Genomic DNA, 25484 nt, shown 5'->3' on the forward strand with positions numbered 1-25484 from the left:
CACGCAAAGTTGAGACGGACTAGACTTTACGTGTACACACAGTGTGTGGTTGAACCACTTCAGTTCACTAATTTTTCTGAATTTGGACGTTAAGAGCACACATCTTGCTACAATGAAACCACATAATAGAACAAGATGGTAAACATGTTTACTAGACAATCAAGTTCAGTTCAGTTATTCATATTGATAAAGTGGACTAAAACTCACAATTTTGAGGGTTAAAGGGACTATACAGAGTTTAAAAATGTTAATATTATGTATTTTCCTCCCCCTACATGTTCCAGCCATGTCCTAATGTGTAGAATGAGCTCAAACCTGTTCACCACAACAGCCTCTAAAATCCAGCACTTGTCACTCAAAACATTGTTAATTCGGGTCCAAAGTGCCGTCATGCACAAGCTTAATATAGAAGGTGCAGTTACATGTATGACCTGAGGTGGCAGTAGTGACTATAAAATGACTAACTTGCATCTAGCCCCTTTAAGGCCACATTTTACCAAATAATACAATACAATACAATACATTTTTTTGTATTATTATTGTGACTTTGTTACATGTTCTCAAACTCCACTTATTTTCTCAACTGCTTAAATGTGTTTATTGTTTTTTTTGGAAGGGACAGTGCATGTTAATGAACACACCACACCTGATACACTCAACACAATCTCATTCATCCTGTCCTATTGTAGAGGAAACCTACGTAGACACCGGGAGAAAATGCAAACTCCACACAGAAAGGCCCTGTCCAGGTGGGAATTTAAACCACTGTACCACCATACTTCTTTTTTTTTTTTTTAAAGGAACAGGCCACCGTTTTTCCATACTGAGATATGTTCTTACCTGAGCTTAGACGAGTTGATGTGTACCTGTCTGGTCTTAGTGCGTGCATTCAGTCACGCAAAATGACCAAAGATGTTGTTAGCATTCGGCCTCTCCCAGCATATTCCAATAGCTCCAAACAGCGGTGAGGTTAGAAGCTACCACGCTCTTCCACGGGCACGCACAAAGACCAGACAGGTACGCATCAACTCGTCTAAGCTCAGGTAAGAACATATCTCAGTATGGAAAAAACGGTGGCCTGTTCCTTTAACTATTATTCAAAAAAATTGCCAAACAAACCAGGTCATGTCAAATAACCAGGTTGGCCTTAACCTCCGAATGCTGTTTACTATTATAGTAAACATTATATTTGTACAAAGACTGGTTCAAGGAAGCTGAATGTGGGTTGTGCTTATTTTAAAGGTAGTTTTTCTTTTCAAAGCTCACCTCCTGATCTCCCCTGCACCGGTACACTGTGAACTGTGCAGATCACAAAACAACACTTTTAGACATGCCCTGATCGATAGCTGGCCAGTGCAAAATGGCTCTGTGATTTTATCTTAAGTTGAATGGTTTGTTGGACGTCGGCGTTCATTTGTTTATTTAAATCTATTTCAAACTGGCTGATATAATGATGAGCGAGCACAGCAGAATACTTATATGGCAATTTCTAATGATAATATACTAAATTAAGATTTGCTCAGAACACATTTTATCATATCCCCCATAATTTCTCCGGGTGTATGTATGGGAATAGTCATATCTTCAGTAATCAGTTGTCTCTTGTGGTTGATGATAAAAGAAATAGCTCGCAGAAATAGATTTTTTGCCAGGGACAGACCTTTCTTCTGCCTGCAGTGGGTGGTTACACAATTGCTCATGGCTTTGGGGAGGCTTGGATTTTGGATGGAACTGGGAGAGAGCTACAAAAGCGGATATTGACTTCTTTAAAAATGAATCATCACAGCATGTACCCATTTCAGTTCCGGGCTCTGGTCTCGATGATCAAGTGTTTTTGACAGGATATTTCATTTTACACTATTTCTTTTAGAAAAGTAAAGAATAACAATTAGAAGGTCTAAATTGTATGCCACAACTACTTTGCTATTTCAACCTAAATACTTTCCACTACATCTTTGGAATTTAATCTAAACCAGGATGACATTTCTGGAGAAACTCAATCTTAAACTGAACATTTTGTGTTACAGTGTTCTTCCTTATTGATGGTGATGCTGTGGCTTGTAGGCTTGTATGGCAGGATGAAGTGTTGGCACATTTCTACACAGGACGCTCTCTATAGACACTAGAAGGTACATGTGACAGGGGCTCTGGCTTTTCTTAGTTTGCAGGGAAAGACGAAAAGCTGATGTCCTTTCTTGGCCTGTGAGGTGGTGTTTGGGGACCAGGATAAGTATCTGTAGCATGCACACCCAGAGGAGCATGCTGGATGTTCACTGTTTGAAAGTCCACAACAACCTCCTTTGTCTTCAACATATTTAGAGTTTTAGAGAAATTATAACCTAAAATAATGTGTTGTCAAATGTCAAATTATTATGTAGCAATCTAATGATAAAATATCATTGTTATATATCATTATTCATTTGCAAACCCATGACCAATCATGAGACGTATTGTACAGCAGCTCTCTATTATGCAGCTGCACCATTATGGTATAAAACTGTTTCCCTGCGATCGCCAATCATCACAGTACAATCAGACACTTTCAGTTTGACCTTTTCCTGCAGAGAATCCCTCCTAAACTCCTGACTCGGCAGATTGGTCCATGAGCACAACAGTGGGGGGTGTTGGCGCTACTGTTTACTACACTTGATGTAAAATCACAAATTGCAGGTCTCAGATAGCCAAAGTTTGACATACATACACAGTGGAATAATGTGTATTAGTACTTTGGAGGTATAATGTAATAAGACATAAGACACTTCGGGCTAGGGCTTAAGGTTAGGTTAGATTTAACGTGTTTTGCCTCATTACATTATGTACCTCCATACAAATACATGTTATTCCACCGTACATCCACACTGTTACACAGCACATTACATTATAGTAAGTTTGGCAGGTACAATGTGTCGGGGCTGTGTAAAATAAAGTGTTGCCATAAATAAATAAAAATCAAATAAGAAAATCTAAAGTTGGGGCCAATTGGCATTTCCTTATGGCCACGACCTTGTACAAACAAGGGCTTCATTAGTTGCTGGATGAAAATGCAAAATGATGGGGATTTTTTTTCATTGCCATATGTCAACCCAATAGACCACTGGTTTGGCCAGAGCAAAGGACTGTTGCCAACAAGGGCATGCAGTAATATCTCAAATACAAATCCCATCCCAAGCAGTGATACTGCAAGTGCAAATAGAAATGACTTGCAGTTTTGCTAATTCATTTAAACTAAATTCCAAAATCAATAAATAGACTAGGGAGAATATTATTGAAATAAAAAACAAAGTAGCTTATTTTGGCTTTGTTTACTACAAATCATCTCGCATACAGTATTTGCCAAGAGAACAACAGAAGACAGAATGAAGTTGGAGTATGCAGAGTATTTTTTTCTGTACAATTGCTTATGTAAACAAAGAAGTTACTTACCCCATAAGGCAAGCAGAGGGGTAAGATTGAGCTAGTAATCCAAAGTGAGTATGTTTGTTTGCCTGGAGAAATCCAGACTCACTGCTGTGCCAGAGGTCATCAACAAAACTTCTCAGGTTTAGCAAACAGGAAGACAGGAGTAAAGCAATCCACAAAGGATGAGAGTGTGTTGTTGTTGATGTGTTTTTGTGGTTCTGCATTAAAAGGGTTGTAACGATTTTTAACAGAGTTATAAATCACAAAACTACTGCAGATGTGTTTTTGGTCATTACCGCCAATTGGTCCAAACTCTCTGTTCTCACGCTGCATGCATTAATTGTTATTGAAGGGACTTCCACATCCCAAGAGTGACTGCAAAGAAACTAGTCTGATTGCACGGTTCTGTTTGAGTTTTGAGCAGCAAACGAGGGCCGACTGACCAGATGGATGTTAGAATTCTGGACATGCCAGGCTAGTAGTCTATTGCCGTACTTGATGTCAACCCGGCCCACTAGGGTGAGGATTTGGGAGAGAGTCAGAGACAGAAAACTGCATGAGCGCAGCACTCTCTATTTTTTTTACCTGGTGAGTCTTTTTTTTTAATCTCACAAAATGTTGCTAAATTTGGTCGTTTCCCTCCATGGAGAATGGACTGAATGTAAAAGGTCCCATGTAAAGTGATTTGTGACCATGTCTGTGAAAGGCGCTATATGAATGAAGTCCTGGCTTCCCTCCTTATAAACTCAATAGGAAGTTAGGAAAGTTTGGACCACAAATGAAAATGACAAATAATGTGGTTTTGTTTCTAGTTAAAGCCGTTCCCCATAATCAGGGGATTAGGGTTAGGGTTAGGTAACCCTAATTAGGGTTACACTTAGGCTTAGGAACGGCAAACATAAATGTAAGATCTGTTTCACTCGCACAGATCTCACACATGTTTTTAGAAACTGGACGATCTTGGCTTTCAAATGCAGAATCACACTGGCATATAGGCTGTAAACTCTCCTGTCAATACTCTTTGAGATTTGGATAAAAATAATTGCTAGCCCTAAACCAAACCCAAGCCCTAAGGTGGCAGGAAACAAGTAACAACTGTTTCATTCCTAAGTACAGTTGCTCTGGCAATTCCACTGTTCTCTTTACATTTCTTTAGGTCATAGAGAACAACTGTGTTTATGGGTGACCAAAGCAGATTCTATCAAAATGTTCTTTGTTCTGTAAATCCCCAAATCATTGTTCATTCACGTCACGGCCTTTTGCATCTTTTGAGAAAGCATTGGTCGTAAATATCCTCAGGTTGAGAAAGATATGAGGAAGTGATTGGAGTGGCTTGGCAGAATTACAAAGTTCTGCCAAGCATTTATTTTCAAAACCCACTCGGACTTATTTTGCTGGAGGGGGCTTGAACTTTTGCACCCAAGAGAAGTGTGCGGAGATATTGCAGTCTGTGATTACTTTTCGATAAATCCTTTCTTTCCTCCAAGGAGATTTAGAGCAGATGTGAATATAACGTTGCACATGTTTTAATTGTATGAAATATAAAGGGCTCAGAATTAATTTGATAGAAAATGTGTGCTATGCCTCTCATCTTCCTCCACAAAGCAGGTTAACTCAGCAAGAGGAGCCAACAGGTGCTGGCCTCAGCTCACCCAGCAGCCACTGTGTGAGTGTGTAAACTTCAAACACTCACCTGCTAACATAATGTGGCAATGTGACAGCCCCGTAGGCCAGATTACTCAGATATAACATGTAGTCACTTACGAAAATAACTTTCTCTGCTTTGTGCTTATATGCATACTTGCCAAAACACATCAACATAGCTTTGCTCAATTTAGTTTTTTTGATTTAGCTCATGATAACAAGACACTGAATATTCCATTAACTTATACATGGCAACGTTTCTTTCAAATCCAACGTGCTTGATTAAAGCTATTGGGACCTAAGAAGAGTTTCTCGCAAGCAATTACTTTTTTTTGGCGTGCAGGCTACTCATGTGTGCGATTTTGTCACCATCATTTGTCTAAGCAGAGCCTCCACAGACTCCAATGATAAAGCATGTTTATTGTTGCTTGCGAGTTAAGAAATGCTCGTGTGGCAACATCCAATCAGGGGACTCACCGCCACCTCAGCTCTTCTCTTCAGCTTTTATCCTCAGCTTTTATTCAGGTCCCTCTTGCTGCAGATACGAGCTCATGAAAGGACAGATGCCCGATGTTGTCCGGTATCTGACATGTTGGGCATCATCATGTGAAAACCGCTGTACAAAGACGATTCCATTTTCCTTCCATGTTTATTTGGACGCTGATAGTCCTTGCCTCAATCATATGACTCTCTTGGGGGGGTGTGATTTAAATCTTTCCAAACAACAGGAAGCGTGTGGCCTCTCATCTTGCCTGCCACTTGTCTGAATCATTTCATTTGCGAAGGTTCACCAAGCATCCATCAAGAGACAGTCACAGAAGAACACTATTTTGGCTGATGGTCGCTGAATCCCAGAAAGAAATTCTAACTCCTGGCGACTGGCCTCTTCTTTAGGAAGGTTGAATAAAGTCTGTCGTCTCGTAGCCAAACTCGCATTTTCGCCACATTATTGTTAGGTAAGAAAAAAGAACAGGTGTCCAGAGTAAGTTAGAAAGAGCTCCTTCACGGCTTTCGGAGCAAACATGACATTTGTTCAGACGCTAAGGGGGTGCGTTTGTTTTCTCTGCAGAGGCAGCGCGGACGAGTCAGGCACTTTCTTTTTTTTGTCTTACGACAGAAATAATGTAAAAGCTGTTTTACAAATTAAAATCAGGCCGTAAGCATAGAATTAAGACATCACATTACAGACGTCGAGCACTTCTGTTCCGCTCTGACGACACAACTGAGCAAGTCAGTCGTTCACCAGGAGAAGGCGGAGCAGCTGCTCAGAGAGCAGGATTCAGGAGAAATGCTGAAAACTGTGTGAATGAAGTAAAAAAAACATAACAACAACAACAACATAACAACATGGCTAAAAGCTCCAAAAAGTCGATTTTGCATGATATAGGCCCTTTAAAGCAGTACAAAGTAGCTTTTTTTTTTACCTTAATAAATCCTTTTCGTAGTCCCTCTGGGGGTAATACTAATGAAATGATTGGAGGGTCCTTTGTCTCCCCCTGGTGTCTCTGGCCAGTGCAACTTTCCTGCACCGGGTCAGAGGCCCCAATACACACTAATGGAATCACAAAGAAGAAGCTAACAGGCTAACGGGCAAAACTAACTGTGGGCTAGCCCCACTTAAACAGTATTTACAGCCAAGTTTGAGTGAAAAAAATGATCTCCATTGTGTAGTAATTGGATGTCGCTTTGCTTTTGTCTTTTCTGTCAGCGTAGTATTTACTCTCACGGACAATTAATGAGTAAAAAAAAAACGTAACATGCTACGACACCTGCAGTGGCGCGTATGGCCTCTATAAGGGCATGAGTTACTTACTACTTAACTTCAGGGATCACGCAAAGAGCCAGTTTACTTACTCTGTGTGAAAAAACTCTATAATTACACCTATCATCAAGGGATTTTACAAATGCCATTGATGAGCATCTTTTCAAACATTAACTGTTCGGATCTGTTCTTTTTAATACTGAACTATTAGAGTAAACTGGTATGTCAACATGCAGCTCACATCTACTAAAATGAATCGACATATTGCAAGTGTTTTTTTGTTGTTGTTTTTTTTATCTTTCTGCCGGGCAGAACTTTACCAGTGCTGAATGGATCATTAGCAAGTGACATACAGTTTTTCTTCTTTTCCATAACAAGCGATAACTTTTAAACAATGCCATACTATCCTTTTGTTTTTTATATACTTGCTTGAACCAAATCATAGTGGCATGAAAAAGCAAAAATGTAACTGGGAAGAATGTTTTGAAGGCCCGAGGATCCTCATTATAGTGCTAACCCCACTAGTTGGACCTGGCTAGAACTCGGAGGGAAATGCTTTAGTTTATGAGGTGCCCTTGATCCAGTCCATCCTCTTTTTCAAATTATTTTAATAGGAACTTTCCTGCACTGTAATATCAATCTGGCTTTTAGGTTAGCTCTATACAAACAGACCTGTTCTTAACTCGCCTTCCAAACCCCTGCACTCCGTCTCCCCCGATCCCTCTCTCTTCAGACAGGACGGAGTAACCCTTGAGGGGATCGAGTGCATGATGAGTATGGATTTATGCTCTGTCCCCTGTTGCAGTAAAGCCAATAAGACACACTGTAGAATAATGGATGCGGCTATACCAGCTGTTATCATCAGGGAAAAATGCCTACTGACACATTCTGTTTACCAAGCACAATATATTGAATACACAAATCCAAAGTAGTTTTCTAACTGGCAAAAAAAAAAAAAAAAAAACATCTCCCCCATTCACTCATTCTCTCACAATATTTACACAGGCAAGGCTGGAGAAATGTCTTGCCCAAAGGACACAACGAGAGGATTTGAACCCTCCAAATAAAACATGATCTGTTCTACCCTTTGAGTCAGTGTGGCAATTGTATACTGTTCATTTTACAACCTCGATTGTGTTGTTTTCCCTTTCTCAAGGCACTAAAACAAACTCATTGTGCAGACAGATTGGTTTTGGAACAACAGAAAATACAAGCAATACTCATTAGCATATCTGTATTGTCCAAAATACTTTTTAGTGCAATTTATATTTGTAATCTGTACAAACAAACATTTCCTGCCGAGTTAATTGCATCACATATAAATATATAACGAAACAAAGCATTCTTCACTGCAGGTTTATTCATATATTATTCCATATTTCATTGCCCGACCAAAACAAAAGCAAGTTGCCTCCTGGATTAAACTGTTACACTCTCGGGGTGGCTGCAGTTGGTCAGGTCTAGGTTCAGCGACACTATGTGCTCAAAGAATGAGATCAGCTGTCGACCTGAACATCCTGAATGACCAGGTTATTCCATCAAGAGGTTTCTTCTTCCAAGATGAGAGTGCCAGAATTCATCAGACTCACATTGTGAAAGAGTAGCTCAGGGAGCAGGAGATGAATTGTCAACCACACAGTCCAGATCTTAACCGCATTGAGAATCTTTGGGATGTGCTGGAGAAGGCTTTGCACAGTGGTCACACTCTCCCATCATCAATACAAGATCTTGAGGAAGAGCGAAGGCATCTTTTGACATTGCAGAAGCTTACAGTGCCACAGCGAATGTGCTGTAATCAAAGGTGGAACAAAATATAACTGTTTCTGATCTTTTTTCCTCGTGGCGATCTTTTTGTTTTTTTTGGGTTGGGGGGGTAGGGGTCAGGCAGTGCAGTTTCATTCTATTGTGAAGTTCTTATAAGAAAACGGGTCAGTGGTCTTCTCTTCTATCAGTGTGTTGTCATGCTTTCAGCCGCTCCTATGGGCCATATCGTTGACTCAACACTGGGAAAGGGAAAGTCAAGATATTTGCAAAGAGTAAAATGGCCCATATATGAGCCTAATTATTTATTACTTGATGCTGAAAGATTAATGACTGTTTATAAATAACATGATGCAAGGATTATAATTTATTCACATGTGCCGGAGTTTTCTCCTCGGACTGTAACGTCTCATAAAATATTCCAGGCACACCCCTGCCCATGCGTTTGGAAATGTTCAAGAACACGTGTGCAGTGCAGCTGGGCTAGTTTGGGTTGAACTGGCAGTACTGCCATAAATGTTTAGAAATGGGAAAAAGTAATCAGCAGTACAGTAGTAGTTCATTCAAAATATCAAGTGCTGAAGTGAGTATTTAAAGTTGCTTTACTTCTTTTTTCTTCCCAGTGGTGACCATGTGGTGCCAAAGAACACATATACAGCACCATCCCAGATTGGTTAAATACATGTTTTGCATGCTATAGTTCAAATATCTGGGCGGGCGGCATTATTGACCACACAGCAGATGGGAGAAATGAGATCAAACTCCGATTAGGGCCAGCACGATCAGCCCTGAGGGATCGCTCCCTCGCCAAGAAGACCAAACAGCTAAGGACCGAGCCATGGACCTCAAGAGCCTCTGACATCAACAGACTGTCAGCATTTGGGACGTCACATACATTCTGAGGATTCCCTGGGCTGCCCACAGGACAAATGAGTTTGTCATGAAAGAAATGGGTACTGAGAGGCAGATAATCGCAACCGCGCAGAAAAGAAAATTACAGAACTTTGGCCATACCATCAAAGCGCAAAACCTCTGCCCCCAAATCCTGGTAACAATTGATACCAGACTGTTGAGGGAGAGACAAAGGGATTAAAAACTGGACCAAAACAGCTCTTGGGAAGTGCACGACCTTGGCACAGCAAAGGAGCCAGTGGAAGAAGGCGGACGAGAGATCCACGGTCCTCGACCCTCGGTTCACTTGCAAGGACCATGTCACAGAGTAGATTTGAAATATTTATTATGCATGATGGACAAAGGCAGCGTGCATTTGAAGAATGCTGGGTGCATGATGCAGAAGCTGGATGCTGAATCCGGGATGTGGGAACGGGAGGGGCCAAGGCATGTTTAGCTTACATCTGGTCAGGAGCGCTGAGATGAAGAGATATTTCAGAGGGTGTAGATCCAGACAGATGTCGGAGAACAGGCGAACTTCATACCAAAGGTTTCATACAGGTTTAGTACAGAGTCACTCTGCTGTTTAAAATGCAAACTATACAGTATGTAAAATGGTTGTAATGATTTATCGACTCTTTATAGAATGCACGAGCCATGGAGTTAAATCGTCACGTCTCTAAAGAGCAACTCATGCTGCTCTGAGATGAAATTGGCTCTTTTATCTATGGCACACAATGCTCAAATGTATTTGCATCAGTTGAGAAATAGAACAAATCTGTCATATCACACATAATATCTTAAAGTGAGACATTTTAGATAAATCCTGCTGAACACTAAGCCACAAAGATGTAGATATCAAACCATAACGTTGACCAGATTTACCCAGGATAGCGCATTTCATGGCTTATCTTATTGAGTTCTCCCCAGAAAATTGCTGTTATAAAAATAATTTTAAAGCCACACATGCCCAACTGATCCGTGTCTATAACAGTGAAAGTCCCAGGCAGCAGAGCGGAGAGATAGTGCTGCTCTATAAGAAATGCCCCCACTGAGGGTTGTATTCTATGAACCAGGGAAGCCAAATGCGCGGTTTGCTCAGGGGAGGGATTGCTTTAACAAGACGACGTGCGCTTGGAGTATTCAAAGAGCAGCCTGGGCCAGATTCTAAACAGCCTTGCTCCAACCGTTTTTATAGAGTTGAGAAAAGGTCCAGATATATTGTTAACAACTCGGGGAGTTATTCTTGAATCAGCTGCTTCTAATCCTGCCACTGCTGCAGTCCAGCAAAAAGGTTACTGCCCGGTCATGGCTGGTATTTTTAGGATTCGAATCCGAGGGCAGACTGCAGGCTAACTCTCAACACAGCATCCATGGCCAAAAGAGAGGATTTTGGATTTGGAGAACTTTTTCACTTTTTCACAAAATAAGATGTGAATGAGGTTTAGTGGGTAAGTTAGGTTCAATCATAGTTCCACCAACGAGTTTTCCATCAGAATTAAGCTAATTTAGCACTGATTAAACTCCTGAACACTTGATGACTTTCACTTGGAAAACAAATCAAATCCATTGAAAACAAATTGGTTAAAATTTAAGTCAAGTTTGTAGCGTCACTATATTTCCTATCGATAGCAATTTTGTAAAGATGTGGAGCCTGGCAAATGGGCAGAATCACCTGCAGGAGAATTCACCTATTGTGTATGTTTTGGGCTGATGGGGGAAACCGGAGTGGAGAACATGCAAACACCAAACAGAAATGCCAAGAGTTCAGGAATTGAACCCAGGATCCTGTTGTGAAGCGAGAGTGCTAGCCAGTCGCCAGCTACCGTGCCGCCTCGTATCACGCTATTCACAAGAGTAGGCACAATACAAAGCCCGTAACTACGGTGGCCTGGAAGTGCAAAACACAAGACCCGCCCCCAAAAGTACCTACCCTTTCCGTAAGAAACACAAATTTGTTTCAAAACTTGTAAATGTGTTTTCACTATTTGTAAAATTGTTTAAAAAACTTGAAAATGTGTTTTGCACTTCCAGGCCATCGTACACACCAAATGACACCCGTAAAGGTCCTATATCATGCAAAATCGACTTTTTTGAAGCTTTTAGCCATGTTGTTATGCTATTTCCTTATCAAAAACACCCCCAGAGTGGTTTGTGGCTTCATTCATGCAGCTCTCAGTAATCCTCCTGAATCCTGCTCTCTGAGCAGCTGCTCCTCCCTCTCCTGGTGAACGACTGAGTGTTCAGTTGTGTCGTCACAGCGGAACGGAAGTGCTCGACGTCTGTAATGCAATGTCTTAATTCTATGCTTCCGGCCGGGTTTTAATTTGTAAAACAGCTTTTTCATTATTTCTGTCGTAAGAGATGCAAAGAGAAAAAAAAAAGGAAAAAAAAAAAAAAAAAGGATGTGCTTCCAGGTCAGCTGAGGCCAAAACAAACACATCCCTGAGCGTCTGAACAGATCAGTCATGTTTGCGCTGCAGCTGTGAAGATGGAGCTCGTTATAACCTATTCTGGACACACCTGTTTTTTATTCTTACCTAACGATCATGTCACGGACGGAGAAAAAGAAGAGCGTTTGGCTACGAGGACGGGAGTTTATTCAACCTTTTTCAAGAAGAGGCCACTTGAAGTTGTTTTTTTCTCCGGGATTCAGCGACTATCACCAAAATGGTGTTTTTCTGTGACAGATGGATATTTGGTGAACCTTCGCCTGAATCAAAGTGGATTAACTTTTATAACCAACGCAAGTCCCATAATGTAAACAGCGATGGACCAGAGCGGTGAGTCAGTCCAAACGCGGGTTAGCATATTAGCTTGTGTGTTAGCCATTTATGAAGCTGTGTTGCAGATGTCAACTCCTTATAACTGCATTGTGAAGTATCTTCACTTATTGCTGTTTATTTATATTACGGTAAAGTATGTGCAGGGAGAGGGGGCGGAGTTAACTGAATCGAAGCGTTGTGTCTTCCGGGTTTGAAAAATACCTCCAGAAAACACTTATATTTATCACAAAAATGAGTGCTCAATAGCACTCATGGAATGGCTAAAATAGCATGATATAGATCCTTTAAAATAACATCAGACCCTGTTGTGACGTTATACAGTTACAACTTACAATATATCTTACTGTACTGTAGAAAGCTTAGCATCTGCTTACTTTCTTTCTAGCTATAATTGACATCTGTTGTCCCTATTGCCGATGAATGGTGGCAATCCAAAATAGTTGCTGAAAAGTTGGTTTGTGCTGATGCTTCTGATGAGTTATCCGCCTTTCAAACTTGCGTGAGTGACAGGTTTGTTTGAAACCGAGGTGATTCACAGACGTCATCCGTCACACAAACACTGTCACTTCAGGTTAGTGTTGCAAGTCAACGCTTTATTTTGACAGAGTGAGTCACACCTGGGGGGATTTGATGAAGCAGCAACATCGCCAAGTAAATAGCTTGACCCGCCACTTTCACCTACAGAACTTTAGTGCTTTCCTTGACACACCATGTCTGCTGCTATTGCCTCCTCGGTCACACAGGGAAATGTAAGACCCATGAAGTCACAGCTGCCATAGGTCAGACTGATGGAAGAATGACTGCCAATCTGTGCCACCTTCCTTCTGAAGCAATGAGAGAAACTGGGATTAAGCCTCCAGGTTTTTCAGTCAATGCTTCACTACTGAACTGCTGAGCCAATGTCAATGACATAAAAATAGGGAAAAAAAGAATTAATTACAGTTGTGCCAATACGTTTACACTCCCTGGTGGACTTTTTTGTTTGGCTATTTCTCAAAGAAAACAGAAAAACTTTTTTTTCACTCATGGTCAGTGATGTCGGGAATCCATTTATTGTGAAAAGAAATGTGTGAACTCATTTCAAATCACCACAACAACAGAAAACACCACAATGACCCTGTTGAAAAGTTTACACACCCCAGTTCCTGAGCTCCTTGCCCCCTTTAACATCAATGACAGCTTGGATGCTTTGTTGATAGTTGTGGAGAAGGTTCTGTATATAATCTAATGGTAAAGTGGCCTAATCTTCTTGGCAAAAAGCCTCCAGTTTCTGTAATTCCTGGGCTGATATTGAGGTCAGGAGACTGAGATGGCCACTAAGGGGACACTTTATGTAACATGTGCAATAATCTCTGTATCAGCTGCACTTTATTAACTCTGAGTGATCTTCTTGAACGCCGACTGTAACAAGGGAATTTCTCCTTTGTGAGATCAATAAAGGATTATCTTATCTTATCTTATCTTATCTTATCTTATCTTATCTTATCTTATCTTATCTTATCTTATCTTATCTTATCGTATCGTATCGTATCGTATCGTATCGTATCGTATCGTATCGTATCGTATCGTATCGTATCGTATCGTATCGTATCGTATCGTATCGTATCGTATCGTATCGTATCGTATCGTATCGTATCGTATCGTATCGTATCGTATCGTATCGTATCTTATCTTATCTTATCTTATCTTATCTTATCTTATCTTATCTTATCTTATCTTATCTTATCTTATCTTATCTTATCTTATCTTATCTTATCTTATCTTATCTTATCTTATCTTATCTTATCTTATCTTATCTTATCTTATCTTATCTTATCTTATCTTATCTTATCTTATCTTATCTTATCTTATCTTATCTTATCTTATCTTATCTTATCTTATCTTATCTTATCTTATCTTATCTTATCTTATCTTATCTTATCTTATCTTATCTTATCTTATCTTATCTTATCTTATCTTATCTTATCTTATCTTATCTTATCTTATCTTATCTTATCTTATCTTATTCTGCTGGAGCCAGTGGCATCAGTGAACCACCTCCATATTTCACAGTAGGTATGGGACAAGGCCTATGATGGCCCATATCATTGAACCACTGTGGGGAGAGCTCAAACCCAAGCCCAGAAACTCATAAGAAAACATAGATTTTTGACATAGTGGTGAATAGGGGTGGGCCATATTATGTTGCATATTGTTATCGATATAATTTATGTTACGTTCAGCTCCATCAGAGCAGCATAAATACTGCTTAAAACGTCAAATGAAATGAAGGATGTAAACTGCTTGATTAGATATTATTATTATCATTATTATCATCTTTATCATGATATTTCTTTTTTATATCGAGATTTTAAGCCGTACCGCCCTGCCCTAGTGGTCAATGTTGAGATTTGTAGCTAGTTTTCTCGCTTAACATCTTTCGTTTTAATGTCATATATAAAAGTATAAAAACAAAAACAAAAAAGTACCCTTTACGATGTTTATTTCCAGGAAGTAGCAACAACATTGCGCTGAAAAAGACGGCTTCCCATGCGCTTTCATTCACAAATATTGACATATTTTGTATGTTTTGCGACGCTATAATCCAAATACAGTAATTTCCTTTCTGGGAGACAACGAAAGGTGCAAAAGTTACAAACAAAATGAAACCATAGAAATCTGGGTCTATCCACTATTTAGATTTTGTTGCTGAAAATATTGGCAATTTTGACCATTTGTTTGCATAAAATGTTGTATTTTTATATGAACACATAAAGTGACAGAAAACTTGCACACATTCTAAATGTTTTCTCATATTTATACCATGTTCAGCAAAAGTTTCCAAATGATGTCTCGGAATACACATATTCCCTATTCACCTGCAGTGTCTCGCCTTAAATGAGAATCAATGTCTTTAATTAGACTTTGCAATCAGGGTTCAGACTAGTTTTCAAAGTATCAACGAGTCGCTGAATGTGTTCCATTTCCTTCCAAAGTTGCTCCACTCGTCTTTAGCTTTGATTCCCTGCTTTCTGCTGCTGTCTATTCACGCGTGGCAGATCAGACTCCATCATGTGCTTCAGCTTTTCCAACAGAGTGAATGAGAAAACATCTCTTCAAACATGCAAATCGGGCTGGAGTTTGTCATAGCATGTGGCATTTATGCCCCTTATGGCCGTCTGTCGTCTTTGTGCGATCATGTAAGAGTAACGTCGGATTGAAAGAGCAACATAAAAAAAAAAAAAAACTCTATTTTTCCTGCTTGAGGGAAACTCTCTTCTCATAACTCCGCAGCGCTGCCAGGCTCTGCTGCTCTCAAAGTGCTGTAACACGAGCACGTTAAAATGTTAGTGATGTTTTGCCTGAGCAACCAGAATTATCTATTACCACACGTGCCCTTTTACGGGAATATGACATTTGGAGGTTTTGCATGAAACTGCTCTCCGTGCTCTACTGGGGATGTATAACAATGTGTCAGTGCGTACGATGAGGAGAATGACACACTCTGACACGCTGTGGTAAAGCTTCACATGTACAAGTCACTGACCTTCAGAAAGTGTAGTCGCGCTGTCATGTCGGCTTAGCGCTTGTTAAGGAAGCGCTAGGGTAGACACGGTGATGAGAACGGGAGTTGGTGAGGAGAAAGGTGGCATGGAAGCGCATATTTTGGGTAAAAGGTCACACAATGTTTATGTCAGTCCATGAGGTGTGTTGAAGACTGCAGAGATATAAGTTAGAATCTCTATTACCATCAAATATGTCCCAGAGTGGGACTTTGCAGTATTCTGTATATTTTACTATCTCAATGTGTCTTTTTTTCATATTACACTAATAAATGTAGCCTTTTTTAATAACTTCTAAGACAGTCTTGCTACTCCTGCACCATTTAACACAAAAAAGGAGTGTCCCAGTGTATTTCTTAAAAGTCCAAATCAAGTGCTGTTCCTGCTACAGGATTCACTGTGACCTGAGGATTAAAAAGACCCAAGTCGATAGTTGAGATGAGCCATAGATGAGATTGTGTTGTGATTAAAATGTGAACAATTGCAAAGCTCAGCTTTTCTCACTCACCTGAAAACTGGTCCTTGCTCCCATTGTACTTACTTATCATTTTGTCCTTGGACAAGACACTTCAAACGACTGGGATTCAGGGTTGTGTATAACACCCTGAGTGTGTCTAAGAGCTGAATGTAACAAGTAAATCATTGTATATAAGATACCACTATTTACTATTTAATTGTTTTTTCCTCACATTTCCTGCCTATTTGCACACCCTGAGTGTGTCTAAGAGCTGAATGTAACAAGTACATTTCTCCATTGTGAGCTCAATAAAGGCTTAAAGAAGACAAGATTAGATAAGATAAGCATTGTATCTAATCTTGTCTTCTTTAAGACAGATATTTGCATAATTGAAAAATACCTCATAAATGTACAAACAAACAGGTGCGTTTGCTGGGAGGCTCAGCTCTCCTAAGACATAACTGTAATTTAATCGGGAGTGGGTACGTCTCCAGCTCGTCTCCATGGAGATGTGACTAAAGTCAGCAGAATTTGAGATTTATTCAGGTTAGGTCCTCATCCAAATCCATTCTTTGATTATCCACTGCAGTAATAGCATTTTCTGTGTCGAGCTGGTCACTGGGAGCATGTTTTGCATTGATGGCAACAGTATAGTCCAAAATGTTGCACAGTGTGCCTTTAACATAGTTAGGAAAACGCTTTTAAGTCTGTTTGCATTTTGAAGTTTAGAAAGCAGTTTAGAGCTGCAACTAACGATTATTTTGTCATCGATTAATCTATGGATTATTCTTACGATTAATCGATTAATCGCTTGGCTGTGAATGGTGTATGAAAATGTGATTTTTTCAATTTCTTTTATCACATAACGCTAAAGTGGCGTCGCTTGAGGACGTGTTGATGGAGTAAACTTAAAGTAAATGCTTGTTGGAGGCTCTTAGTGCTAATTCTGATTTCTGATTGGATGAGACACAGACAGATATTCCTGAAATTTACAATGCACAAAACACTACATACACTTACTATGAAAAACAAAGTAGGATTTCATCAAAAATACTACATTTTCATGTCATTTTTGCTCTATTTGAGTCTTTGTGAACCAGAAAACAATTAATCGATTACTAAAATAGTTGTCGACTATTTCAATAATCGATTAGTCATCGATTAATCATTAATCGTTTCAGCCCTACTCAGGTCACAGCACTGAAGCTTTTAATGGAACAATGTGCCAATGTTCTCTCCTCAGCGCCCCACACACAACAGCTCTGTACGACCATGTACCTATAGCATAACCTCTACACTGATGGATTGGTCAAATTCAAAGGACACATTAACATAAATAGTACACCAACTTCATCACACATGCAGTCCTCTTTTGTGACAGAATTGGTTTTCTAATTACCGCACACTTGCTTTGTGATAAAGTCTTTGGCACATGGCACCTTCAGCTGCCTGCAGCGTGGCCCAATAAGAAGAATGCTTTAGTCCTTGGACCATGGTGCGTCTGCTCCAGTCAAACACCCCAACGCGTTTTGACAGAAGCTGAGGTCACTCACATAATAAAGCCATCTACTGCTGCAGGGAACCTATGAACTGTGTCCAAACCGAGCATAAGATCATTTATTCCCATAGAATGTGATCCAGTGCAATCCAAAGTACCAGGATAAACAAGTGAATCTACAGTTGTGCTTTGTTTCAATGTACTGTATCATTCTCTTTCCTCTAGAAAATAGACCTAATACATTGAACATGATGAAGTCTGCATGGATAATGAATATAAATAAATAAAAGATAATAGATCAATTGAATCCTAACTAACAGCTGTAGGCTTTCTGCTGAGCCCTCTATCATGCTGCCTGTGTGTTACTTGCAGGGTCTCTGCTGAACAGGCTGTCTCCTTCCTGTGTCCCTGTCCATGGTGCTGAATAGCCAGTCTGGTTCTCGTCTGTCACCCCCGCTTCGGGCTGAGCTCCTGCTGACCTTGTGTTGTTTGGTGGATGTTAGGCGATAGAAGGCAGGTGTGCGCAGCAGGTGTCAGAGAGGCTATCTGTCTGCTGCTGATTGGGTCCTTTATAATAAGACATGGCTATGAGGTTGTGATTGTATCCAAGTGGACGGCTTATTTGTTGGAAGATTTGTTTTCATTGCCTGTATTGCTCTTAAAACACAGCTTTTAGAATGATTCAGACAAGTTCAGTATTTTTTCAGATATTTTGAAACATATCGCTCTAAGCAAAAGGTACACTTTAAGATTGGGTAAAATACAAATATACACAAGACACAGTTTTCTTTTATTAATTGTATTGTTGTAGTTTTAGAGTTAAAAGTGTTGGGCTTATGTGGTGATATTTATACTGTTCGCCCCCTCCTTCTCATGCAGAAACTTAAGGACCTGAATGTAAATCCTGCTCTCATCAAATGGTTCCATGGTTTCCTCTCAAATAGGTCACACTATCATTATAAGGCTACTGAAGGCTGGAGACTGCCCATCAGAGTGTTTTAAAGAGGTTGACATTTTCAAGTCTTGGTGCGAGGACCATTATCTTTCTCTAAGTGTGGTCAAAACCAAAGAAATGTTGTTTGATCCAAAAGGCCTTGTAACTCATGAACCTGTGCAGATAAAAGGCAGGTGGAGACTTTTAAATATTTGGGGGTCTGTGTTGACAATCGTATGAAATGGAACACTCATGTGGACGACTCGTGCTCCAAGCTCTCTCAGAGACTACACTTTTTAAGACGGCTCAGACTGTTCGGTGTGAGCACTAAAATCATGTCATGTTTTTACAGTTCTGTGCTGGAGACTGTCATCAGGTATGGGATGGCAGTCTGGTTTGGGTCGCTCACTGTTCAGAGCAGAGCTAACATTGAAAGACTTGTGAAAAATGCAATGAAAGTGATTGGAAAAACAGAAGATCCATCTTTAAAAAAAACATTTACGACAGATTAGCTCTTGACCAGGCAGGGGAAATGATCACAAATCCAGGCCACCCACTGAACGGGGAACATGAGGTTCTCCCCTCTGGCAGGCGGTTCAGGGCGTTTATATACAAGAACAACCACTTTAAGCTTTATTTTGTCCCCACATCGGTGAGTCTTTTGAACAAGTCGGGCATCACTGACTGCCATTAATGTCTTTTACTTTAAATTGCTTTTCAGCTGTCTCCACATGTGTGTTGTGCTTTTGGCTGTACTTTCTTCAGTGTAATGCCAGCCACACTACTTTGAGGTCTGTTAGATGCATAGAACAGGATGTGCTGTAGTATGTAGTATGTACTGTATGAATGCATCCATGTGTTGTATGTAATGTTGTCTAATTCAGCAAGCAGCTGTGAGCCTAAGACAAATTCCCCGCAAGGGACAATAAAGTCTAATCTAATCTAATCTAATATTGGCATAATATGGAAATCCACCCCTCCTGGAACCGCCACCTTAACGTGGTGGAGGGGTTTGAGAACCCGAATGATCCTGGGAGCTCTGTTGTCGGGGGCTTCGTGCCCCTGGTAGGGTCTCCCATGAGATCAACAGGCCCGGTTAGAATCGTGAGGCCGTCCTTCTGTGGACCCACCACCTGCAGAAGGAACCATTGGGGGCTGGTGCAGTGTGATTTGGGCAGCTCCAACAGCTGCCCCCACAACCTGGCAACGGACAAGTGGAAGAAGATGGATGGATGGATGGATGGATGGATGGATGGATGGATGGATGGATGGATGGATGGATGGATGGATGGATGGATGGATGGATGGATGGATGGATGGATGGATGGATGGATGGATGGATGGATGGATGGATGGATGGATGGATGGATGGATGGATGGAAATCCAGCACAGCACTGATCTCATCTAAAAATGATGTCAGAACTAAATCAATTTGGTCACTTTGCAATACAACTCATGATATATATATATAAGTCACGAACAGTCGGACAAACATTCTGCACATAAAGTGACATAAAAGGCCATTGTGGTGTTGTGCAGATCAATTCCTTAGATGTGGAGTGCTGCCCTCCCCATGTCCTGGCTGAACACTCCTCTATTTAGAACTGCCTCATTGCTATATATGTTTTATCATATGTTTTATGATGCGTTATACTTTCATAAACCATGAAACGCCTTAAATTCTTTCCTCATAGTGTCACATCTCCTTTTGCTTCTCCCCAGATTTATCTCCAACACCACGTTTGAGGGCCAGAGCGGCTTCATATCCAAAGAGCCCGGGAGCCAAAACCTCCACTCTGAAGCCCATCATTACATCTGGTCGCTGCAGCTGGATCCTTTAGGGCAGCCCACGTGGACCCGGCTGGGGCGCTGGCGACGGGGCAGAGTTCTGAAGGACCAGGGGGCTTGGCCTGGACACCACGGGTCGGGCGGAGGGGGCGACTGGAGGCGCCCCACACGTCTGCACATGCGGGTGGTCACTTTAGTGGAGCACCCGTTTGTCTTCACCAGGGAAGTCGATGGAGACGGCCATTGTCCCGCGGGCCTGCTGTGCCTTGACCCACTCACCAATGAATCCTCGGTTTTGCAAGGTCTCTTCCAAAACCTAGCCGGACCAAACGGATCTGTACCAACCGAGTTGAAAAAATGCTGCTACGGATACTGCGTTGATCTGTTGGAGAAGCTTGCAGAAGACATGGGCTTCACCTTTGACCTCTATATTGTGGGCGATGGAAAGTACGGAGGCTACAAAAACGGGCGCTGGACCGGTTTGGTGGGGGATCTTCTCAGTGGAGCGGCTCACTTGGCCGTGACATCGTTTAGCATTAACTCGGCCAGAAGCCAAGTGATCGATTTCACCTCTCCCTTTTTCTCCACCAGCCTGGGAATCCTGGTCAGTAACACTTTTCATCTGAGAATCACTTTGAGATTCACTTTTCTGAAATGTATTACGTATGTTTGTTGTGTGATTGTGGGGAAGCTATAGTGCAATTCATCCGGGAATCAGAAGGCTGCGGGTTCAAGCTCAGTCTGAACACGTGCTCTGGCTGTGTCCGTACTTTAAAACATAAAAAATACAATAAATGACTGCAATGGTGACAAAGCACCAGCTGACAAATGTCTTACTCCTGTGTTAATTTCGTCGACTAAAATATTTAGTCTTAATTTTAGTCAAAGTGATATTTTTGACGACTAAAATTGGACTAAAACTAAATTAAAAGCTTTTCATGAGACTAAAACTATGACTAAAATGTAAATATATGAATGTAGACATATATACATACCATTTTCCAAAGGTCAACAGTGTGAAGTGTAAAGTGTGAAGTAACAAAAGGGGCAGATATTATAAGACTTGTTCTTCTCCTCTGCTCCGTTTCATTCATACTGTGTTGGCTTGGCGGTTTTATTGTGATTGCATAACATCACTTTTGAATGAAATAAATTTAAAAATAAAAAATTTAAAAAAATTTAAAAAAATTAATTAAAAAAAAAAGACCAGATATTTTAGTCGACCAAAATAAGACTAAATATAAATGAAAGGGAGAGACTAAAATCATCCAAACTTCTATTGACCGTCTGAAAGAGCCTCAGATCATGTAAATTCTCTGCCAAAGGATCAGCTCTGATCTTTGTTCATGTGGAGCAGCTCCATGAAGCAGAGGAACCAGATTAAATATGATTATAATGAATATTATCAATGCAAAGTCGACTAAATTCGTCTTAAATTCAGTCGACTAAATTAACATGCAATTTTAGTCGACTAAAACTAGACTAAAATTGAAAAGATTTTTTCGACTAAATCTCGACTAAAATTATATTACATTTTAGTCAAAAGACTAAGACTGAAACAAAATTAAAATATGTTGTCAAAATGAACACTGTCTTGGTCAAAATGCTGCTCGTGCTTTGTGCCTCTTTTCCTCTGTGTGCTCTAATGTGGTGCATTCCCCACCTCGCACACTCCCTGACCTCAACTCAACTCCCTGCTGATTGGTATGCTGTTGCCTCGTATCAATATAGCAGTTTTATTACTGAGAGCCTTTGGTTATTGGATTGTAATGCAATTCCCATATGGGGCTAGTGGGTGCGTGTACGGCTTTGTGGAGTGACCCCATTACTGCAATTACTCTGGTACCTGATCTGGCTGGACGACGGTGTCCACACCAATGCATGTAAGACGCTTATTTGTAAGCATGAGCAGCGCTATTTGAAAACTACCCATCTTCATACAACACAATCCGCGCCACCATCTCATTCACTGGGTCAAAAGGAAAAAAATAATAATTTAGGAATACTCGTCCCGCTGTATTGAAGATCTTGCAGGTTTGCAGATTTAAATAAATAAATCTGATACACATCCACACTCACCAATGAATACACACTTCCAGACTCATTCTCCTGACCGTGATCCTACTCCTGACAGATTGCCCCAACAGAAAAATGGGTAAAACTCATTGTTGGAATTTCCATGTGGACTAGAGTGCTGCAACCCGTCCGACGTCCGACGGGACCCGTCGGAACCCGACGGGCTCGGTCGGACTCGGACAAATATTTAGAACTTATTTTCGGGCTCGGGTCGGACTCGGACACATCAGCACGATAATAAAAAATGAAAATAAAATGGGTCTGTTTCATTTCATGCATAGCAAGCGTTCATTTGTCAAAAAACTAAATAAATAAATAAATAAATAGAAGATGCGGCATTTAAACCCGCTTATGCACTGCGCAGTGCGCACGCAGTAATGCTTTTAAGAAGTTGTGAACTGCTGTGACAACGAAACACGTGTAGTGACCGCACAGGTAAAACTGTTGCTCCGCGTGCGTGCGTGCGTGCGTGCGTGCGTGCGTGCGTGCGTGCGTGCGTGCGTGCGTGCGTGCGTGCGTGCGTGCGTGCGTGCGTGTGGCCGTGCGTGCTCCGCTCATCTGTGTTGACGTTCCGAATGCCTTTTGATGGATAAAATCTGACTTTTTCCACACAAACAATATCGTATCCTACTGTGTCATTAGGCTTATGGAAATATTGTGATTTTAAATGTGTCGGGCTCGGTCGGACTCGGACACAAATATCTTAATGCCTGTCGGGCTCGGTTCGGATTTGATCACTGCTCTGTCGGACGAGGGCCGGGCTCGGACAGAAAAAATCAGCCCGATCCGCACTCTAATGTGGACCAGTTATGTCCTAAATTAGTAGAATATTGACACCTTTTAAGAACGGAGACAAAACGGTACCATAAATTGAACAGGCTCTGATTAAGTCACAGGACTCACAGTTGCCCTTTTACTATCCTATTCCCTCTTGACACTTTTCACTTATTCTTATCCCACTGCTTTGTGATTTTCTTCCCTTGTTCTGCAGTTTTCGACACTATTTCATCTTTGATTTTCTTTTCTCCCCCATTGCACATTCGCACCACATCCCAGGGCCACCCCAGGGCTCACACGCAATCAAACCAAGACATCAGACAGTAGGGCGACCAGGGTAGTGTAGTCCACTCCAACTGTGTGTTACGCAAACAGAGTAAATGTGTGCACAAATTAACTCCAGTGGGGTTTTTTAATTTACATGCAAATTGAAAATACTGATCGATGTGGCCTGTCTTTCCAATCCAGGTTTAAGACAGTCACTCTGTTAATATTCATTAGTAAGGCTAGCACCGAGTAAGTCAGTCGTGTTATGCTACTGGGACACACCCAGACCATGTTTATGCATCATCAGAGTTGGGATCAGAGAACTTGTGAGGTGAGGGTGAGAGGACTGAGCTGTGCAGGTGTTTGTTTATGTGTTTCGATGTATCGCATGGGAATGATCACACACATTGTAATTCTAGGCTATATCTCCAGTGTTTTCTCATTCATTTGGACTCACACTTTTTGCTAGCACCTATTCAAACAACAGCAAACTGGAAGCAAAGTACATATAGAACAATGGCAGAGCTGTATCAAATCAAGCAATGCCCAGAACACAATCAAACAATCCTGAGGGAGAAGCAGATTTTTTTTGTTTTCATTCACTTTTATGCCTAATTGTTATACACATGTCCATAGAAAAAAAAAAAAATCTTGAGAAGAGGTCACTTCAGTTAAATGGTTTGTCACAGCACTTGGCCATATGGTAATGAGAAAATCTCTCTCCTCCTCCAGGTGCGCACCCGAGATACGGCTGCACCCATCGGGGCCTTCATGTGGCCGCTTCACTGGTCCATGTGGCTGGGAATCTTCGTCTCTCTGCACGTCACCGCTGTGTTCCTCACTCTGTATGAGTGGCACAGCCCGTTCGGCATGACACCTCGCGGACGCAACCGCGACAAAGTCTTCTCCTTCTCCTCCGCTCTGAACGTGTGCTACGCCATTCTGTTTGGACGGACGGTGGCCATCAAGACCCCAAAGTGCTGGACCGGGCGCCTGCTGATGAATCTCTGGGCCATCTTCTGTCTGTTCTGCCTGTCCACATACACTGCCAACCTGGCTGCGGTGATGGTGGGGGAGAAGACATACGAGCAGTTGTCTGGGATACATGACCCAAAGGTAATGATGATTTATTGAACCAACTCTCAAACCACTGTGTTAAGCAAATGCATTTCAAGCCAAATATTTAGGTTTGCTCTCTCAACATAAAGAAAAAGCTTAATCTTCACAATGAGGTGTTACTATTGCTATGCTGCTCCATAGATTTATATGGGAAACTTCAAGGGACATTTTATCAAGGTACATTTCCTACACGTTGGGGTGACATTTTGTGACTTCCTGTTTAATTGTCAAAAAAAAAAAAAAAATTAGCATGTATAGGGCCTTAAAGTGTCAAAAGACATTTTGAAAAGGTGAGCCATCAGCTGGGCTTTAAACAGTGGCAGGTCTATGGAGCGGAGAGTGAGAGAGAGTTCCAAAGTGAAGCTGTTTTCAGCACCCACACTGCAAAAAGTGAATATCAAGCATTGTCTTAAATGACTTGAATTGAGGAAATGTTTCTTGTTTTGAGCGGTTTTCACTCATTTAGACACTTTTCCTGATCGGACCAAGTTTACTTTGCTTGTTTGAGGACATTTCAGACCAGTTCTAAGGTAAATCTCGCTTGAAATAAAGTAAAATTGCCAATGAGATAAGACCAATTTTCTTACCCCATTGGCAAAGAAAATGACCTGAAATAAGGACGAAATGTGTCGAAACGAGTCAGAAACATCTCAGAACAATTGAAATAATCTAGGACAAATGCCCAGAAACTTCTTGACCAGTCAAAACAGCTAAAATGTGGTTTATTGTGCTCAAATTGAGATGTTTATACTGATCTAGTTAAATACTATTTGCAGTGCAGT

The 25484-nt window shown here is 41.0% G+C and overlaps 1 protein-coding gene across 1 annotated transcript in view; it reads left to right on the top strand.

Annotated features, from left to right (window-relative positions):
- Positions 1-25484, top strand: part of grin3a (glutamate receptor, ionotropic, N-methyl-D-aspartate 3A) — an 87292-nt gene that overhangs the window by 20182 nt on the left and 41626 nt on the right. The window contains exons 3-4 of the mRNA XM_079582562.1: positions 20398-21067; positions 24316-24699. Coding sequence (XP_079438688.1) covers positions 20398-21067; positions 24316-24699 — 1054 coding nt within the window. The remainder of the gene's footprint in view (positions 1-20397; positions 21068-24315; positions 24700-25484) is intronic.

Source organism: Gobius niger (assembly GCF_951799975.1).
Source record: "Gobius niger genome assembly, chromosome: 2".
In the NCBI taxonomy this organism is placed as follows: Eukaryota; Metazoa; Chordata; class Actinopteri; order Gobiiformes; family Gobiidae; genus Gobius; species Gobius niger.